We start from the raw sequence: 6,514 nt of genomic DNA, 5'->3' as shown, positions 1-6,514 counted from the left end.
ATATCCACAAGAAGTAATGGGTAGGCACTAAATATTTCATATTTTGAAGGTATAAAATCTGTCAATATAACTATGTAGAAGAAGGGTCTAGGGCATGATAGAATGCATCTCAAGGTGTATGCATAACGAGAGAGTTCAAACTAATCAAGAGTGAGATTGGAGATGAAATTGTGGGGTATGCATTTAACATCCTGACATGTTAAATGATAATATCAGAACATTCAAGCCTCCCTAATAAATGCTAATATTTTACTATTTTATTTTCATTAAATTGCAAGTTCAAAAGTTTTGAAAAAAATGGCATAAGCGCTAAGCAGCAAACTGTTAGGTCGTGGGTTCGATTTTTCCCACAAGCGCTTCCCCCTTCCCAATTATCAAAAAAGAAAAAGTTTTGAGAAATTTTTGTAAATTTTATTTTTTTGATAATTAGGGAGGAGAGCACTTATGGGAGGATTTAAACCCACGATCTTGACAGTTTTACTGTCCAGCGCTTATACCATTTAAACTACTGCTCGTTGGTATTTTTGTAGATTATTTAAAGTTATTTCTACTCTATAAATGCTTTGAGGAAAATAAATGTTTATACTCCATTGCCAATTTAGTGTTACTTGATTGGTATAATAAAAGGAATATATAAGCAATTTATTCAAAAAAAATACATGAAACAAAATTATTTGATATAATTACATGATATTTGGACAATATATTAAAATATTCTATAATTTTATAATAATATATTAAAATACATATTTCTTCAAAAAATTCTTAACACTATCCGTCCCGAATTGATAAGCCGTCTTATTATTTATTGGCGTCTCAAATTAGAAACCACTTTCTTTACCTGATAAATTGTAACTTTAAAATGTTCTCTCTCTAAAAATCTTACTAATTCATTTGATTTTTTTGGTGAAGTTGTGATTTTCGGTTTTAATATCCCAATTTTTTTACTGATGTATTTATATATATCTCCATTTTAGTGATCTTTTTGTATAAATTATTTTGGTCTTGGAGTTTTGTATTCGTATGAAATTAATTTGAATTTTTTGTGTGTAAATTATTGAATTTTTCAAAATTTGTCACTGTTTATTTAATTTTTTTTAAAAATTAGAATAAATTATATCTCAAGATGAAATGAGATGGATTTCTCTACCGGTGTAAATGGTATACGAGATCTTCTCGGTGTATTTTGCATCCTTAATTTTTTTTAATAATCTCCATTTTTTGTCGTTTATATTTTTGAAGATCAAATGTTAGATTTAATTAAATATTCTTAATTTTTTTAACATTTGATTTATGTTAATTTGCTTTAGTGTTACTTTAATAAATTGTAACTTTGATAAAAAAAAATCAAGGAAGTTGTTGCAAAAAGAATAAGTCAAAAAGAGGCTGTTATTATTTGTTATTTTATATACCAACACAACCATTAAAAAATTCAAAATTTTGAATTTGATTTTATATGATTAATTAATTATAATATTATAATATTTATCTTATATTTTGAAAACGAGTTGAGTCTTTTAAATTCATCCTTTTATTGAAAACCACTTCTTATTTAGCTGTTATTCAATTAAATATTTGAAACTTAAATCACAGATTAAAAAACTGGAAAATTCCCTAGTGCCTTCAAATTACCATATTTAAAAATTAATTTGTTTACAATCATTGACTTTAATTAATAGCTTAATAACCAAACCATGTAGCCCAAAATTAAAGAAGGCAAGTAGAAGTAAGCATGATTAATGATGACCTAATGAAAGAGGAAAATATATAAAATCCACAATTAGTTTCTTTAATTACCATTTTAAAAACTTAACTACATGCCAAAAATACCACTATTACATCCCCAAATTAAAATATAAATATACATATGAAATGAAGAAAATTTCTTTAAAAAAAAATCAGATAAAAACAAAATAAGAAAAAATAAACAGTAATATTAATCAGAAGTAGCAGACACAACACAAACCCTATTAACTTACATATTATTCATTCTTTTTGTCTCCTCCATGTTTCTTTAAAGCTCCCATTACTTTTTTTACACCTGTGTAGTCTCTGTGTTAACATTTGTACGTTAATTTTTTTAAAAAAATTGGAGTTTTTTTCCATTTATACCCTTTTCTATAATCTTTATTCCACTGGTATTTATATATGGCAATACTGAAACTTGATCTTGTTCTTTTAGCTGGTCCGATAATCAAGGGATTTTCATTTTAGTTTTGGTATTTTTAGTTTTGGTAAGCAAATGGATCTTGAAAGATCCATTTAAAAAACCTATTTGTTTTCTTAAATTTTCATGGTTTATTATAACAATGGTGGTTATATTATAAAAAAACAAGAAGAACTGAAGAAGACGAAGACCACGACGAACAGAACAGACATATTATTTAAATCCCATCTGCATATTTTCCTGGTAAATTTTCAGTTCTTGTATCACTTTCTTAAATTTCTTCTGTATTTATGTTTTTAATCTTGTTTTTCCTTGATTCTGTTTGTTTAATCTGTTTTTTTTGTTTGGTTTGGTTGATATATATATATTTCTGGTATACTCTTACTGTAACCACTTTTTGATTTGAATTTTTTGTATTATTATTATTTATCTTGATAGTAATATAATAATTTGAAATTTAAAAAATAATGATCACCTTTTTTTTTTCTTGAATCAATAACCGAAGGTTCCTTGAATCGTATTCCATGCATATTTCTCAGTGAAAAGTTCTGTTATCGATGCTATTTTTTTATTATTTATTTTTAGATGTAAACAAGATGTGAAATTCTGAATTATTTCTCAAGATTCTTGAGAAAAGGTTGAGTTTTTTTTTATGTGAAGTGTTGATTTTTCTTGTTTTCAGAGAGGAAAAATTCAAGAAAATGTCAGCACCGAATTCACCATGTGCAGCCTGCAAATTTCTAAGAAGAAAATGCACACAAGAATGTGTTTTTGCACCCTATTTTCCACCGGATCAGCCACAAAAATTCGCAAATGTACACAAAGTATTCGGAGCCAGCAATGTCGCCAAGCTTTTAAACGAACTCAACACAACCCAACGCGAAGATGCCGTGAATTCTCTCGCGTACGAGGCCGAAGCTCGCCTCCGAGATCCGGTCTACGGCTGCGTCGGTTTAATCTCAATTCTCCAACACAGACTCAAAGAATTACAGAGTGATCTTTACAATGCTAAAAAAGAACTCTCACAATACATTGGTCCTCAAGCAATGCTGCCAACGATACAAAACCCGAATTATATTGGTCAGCATCATCTGAGTAATAGTAACCCGTCTTCGAGTTTGATTCAGCATAATGCATTGCCGATTATGGGTGGTATACCGGGTGGAGGGGTGCACAGCGGTCCCTTGATGATAAGGGAGGCGCCCCCCCAGCCGCAGCCCCCGCCCCAGCATCAAATATTCGAGGCGCAGCAGCTTGCCGCGGCTTTAGCTGCGAGGGAGCAGCAAGAAATGATTAGGGCTTATGAGCAGCAGCAGCAGCAGCAAGAGATTGTGAGATATAATAATAGCAATTCGGGTTTTAGTTCGATTACGGTGGCTGCTATGTCGCCGTCGTTAGCTTTAGGAAGTTTTGATACTTCTAGTTATCAGCAGGTGGAGCATCATCATCAGCAGCAGAATCAGCAGCTTCAAGCACAGCTTTTTCTTCAGCCTACGAAAAGTGAGATCACTCAGGCGCAACCACTGCAGCAACAGTTTCAACAAACTCAACAGCAACAACGATCTGGAAGTGATGAAGGTGGAAGTGTAGGCCCATCATGTTAATGTTCTTCACAATCTGAAGCTAATTCTTGAAATTCCATTGGAGCTGAATTTTAATTCTAAATTAGGTGCGTAATTCTTCTTTTTCTACTCTTTTTAGATGATGATGATGGTGATGATGGGTTATATATTTTTGCGGTTATTAAATTATTTATTATTCATAAAATGGTTATTGACGTTTCATTTGTTATATTTCAATACGCGAGTTTTTTAAAACAACAAATGGTTATCGGATAATAAACTCTCTAGGTCACTAAGGTTACCTTGAATTACAAAATAATCACTAAACTTCATTTTGTTACAAAACAGTCACTGAACTATGCCTTTTGTTACAATTGGGTGTCACTCATATAAAACACAATGTTTTTGCTTACGTGGCAAACCAAAATTACAAAAAGGAACATAGTTCAGTGACCTTTTTGTAATAAAAAGTATAATTCAATGACTTTTTTGTTATTCATGAAAAGTTTAGTGTTCTTTTTGTAACAATATTAGCTTGAAAACGGTGCGTTTAATATAAGTGACACCCCTTTGTAACAAAAGGCATAGTTTAGTGACCATTTTGTAACAAAATGAAGTTTAGTGATCATTTTGTAATTTGAGGTAACCCTAGTGACCTAGGGAGTTTAATATCCAATGGTTATCTAATCAATTCTGGCCAATAATTATCTATGTGAGAGACATATTATTGAGTTTTCATTTTATCATGTAGGCAACTTGTTATAGAGTTCAAACTTCAAAATACTCAACTCGATGAGCTTGCGAGACTAATTCATGAGTTTTAGTTAATTAATTTTTACCCTTTGTTATTATAATATATTCTTGACATGTTTATTTTATTAAAATTTAATTTTTAAATATTTATATATATAACTGAGCTCGAGTTTCAAATATGCTAACAAGCTCGAGCAATTAAAATACAATTTCCTCGACTTTGAGTCAAATTTTGAGTTTTAAATTTAGAGTCGAGTTCAAGTTTAACAATGTTTCGACTCGACTTGGTTACACAACTAAATAATTAAATAATTGCAAATTTCTTGAACTCGATTATGATGGGTAGTACTAATATTGTGGTCGTGCATTTGACATGAGTGGATTAGCCTGAAGAATCACTAGAAAAATAGTTTGCATTTATGATCAACTTTCTATGCCTTAATTTGTAATGAGGTCAAGTTTTTCACAAATAGGGCAATCTTGTTTGCTGGTAAGAAAAAAGCAAAAATTACTGTTTTACTGCATAGAGTAAATAGAATTAATAAGGCATAAAAGGATTATTGTCTTTTCACTATAAAGGATATATCCCTTTCATCAATTATACCTTGCACCAACAGTTTCTTGTTTTGACTTAGTTGTGTTTTATTTATTTTTTCATGCATTTAGAAAGTATGATGAAATTGTACAAGTTTGTTGAACACTACGAAGTTTGTTCTATCAATATGGGAAGAAGAGTGGCTATTTCCTTTTGGTCAATTCTTATCTTCATCTAGGGGTTTGTACCGAACCAAACCGAGTGAAAACCGGACCCGAATTGGTTTAGATTTTATTTTATTTTTCATCCTTAAAATTTTGAAAAAGAACAATTGTTCTTGTATTTTGGTGTCAAATCGAATCAAACTGAATTTTGTTCCTTTTATTAGATTCGGTTTTTAACGTTCTCAAAAGTTGCTGCCTTTCGACATTTTTACTGTCGAACTACCGAATGCGCGCCCCTAGTTATCTTTAATATTTTACATTTGCATAATTAAAATTGATTAATATTTCAGATCTTATGACTCTATCATATTTATTATTAATCTAATGATTGAGTATAATGCACTCAAATCAAATAAATATTTTTCTTTTTTTTTCTTATATAAGAGACAAAATTGAGGTAGGCTGATGGTTATTTTGCCAATTTGCCCTAATTTTTTCTTGACATTTCACTTAAAAAAAAGTGTTCTGTGTTTGAACACAACTATATAATATAGTTTTCTTCAAATAATGTTGGCTTGATTCCAATGGTAATTTATTCTTGATTAGGGCTGTGATATGCTAAATGAAATTTTGCTTCAATAGTGTTGGTACATTGAAATCATTTGGATCATTTGTTAGATTTTGGGCTTTGTTATTTATTTTTTGCTAAGGATTTAATAAATATAACATGGTCAATGTTATTATATTAATAAAGAAAAGAATATTAATAAATTTAACAGATAGGCAATCAAGATAGGCAATCAGAATGAATTTATGATAAAATAGCAATTGTATTATGTATTCTGAAGACTTGTTAATAATTTTTTGCAGGTCATAAATGCCAGACACAAGTGAACATAAAGAGAAACTGAAACTGAAATTAATTTACAACTGATGAGATCTGAAGTCAGCATAACTATTATCTTTTTCAGTTCTTATCTAAACCGGGTCTATAAATTTTTTATGGATCCAATCATATAAAAATATGAAAAATGAGAGAAAACGTATAATTTTTCTAACGTTTGATTGGTTAAATTCGTAAAAAATCTATAGACCGGATTTAGGTAATATATTTTCCTTAATTTTTCCTTTTTGGGTTTGAAGGAAAAGACTTTGTGGGAAGAGATAACATTGATTTTTGAGTATAGCCTTTTTACCTTAAATTTATTTATTTATTTAAGTAGAGACTAGAGGTGGTTAATTAGTATTTTCCTTTAATTTCAAAACATGAATTAATTAAGTTATATGTATATCAGAAGTTATGAAATTTTTATGAAGCTTTACTTTATTTATA

The 6,514-nt window shown here is 29.7% G+C and overlaps 1 protein-coding gene across 1 annotated transcript; it reads left to right on the top strand.

Moving 5' to 3' along the window:
- The first annotated feature begins 2,002 nt into the window (after nt 1-2,002).
- On the top strand, nt 2,003-6,514 carry LOC126656133 (LOB domain-containing protein 36). The gene is made up of 3 exons (XM_050350618.2): nt 2,003-2,410; nt 2,850-3,836; nt 6,052-6,514. Exon 2 carries the CDS (start codon nt 2,869-2,871, stop codon nt 3,769-3,771), a length of 903 nt encoding a protein of 300 aa, XP_050206575.1. The 5' UTR covers nt 2,003-2,410; nt 2,850-2,868; the 3' UTR covers nt 3,772-3,836; nt 6,052-6,514.

This window comes from Mercurialis annua, linkage group LG7, assembly GCF_937616625.2.
Source record: "Mercurialis annua linkage group LG7, ddMerAnnu1.2, whole genome shotgun sequence".
Lineage (NCBI taxonomy): Eukaryota > Viridiplantae > Streptophyta > Magnoliopsida > Malpighiales > Euphorbiaceae > Mercurialis > Mercurialis annua.
The sequence above is the reverse complement of the archived record's forward strand: the minus strand, read 5'-3'. Positions and strand labels throughout refer to the sequence as shown.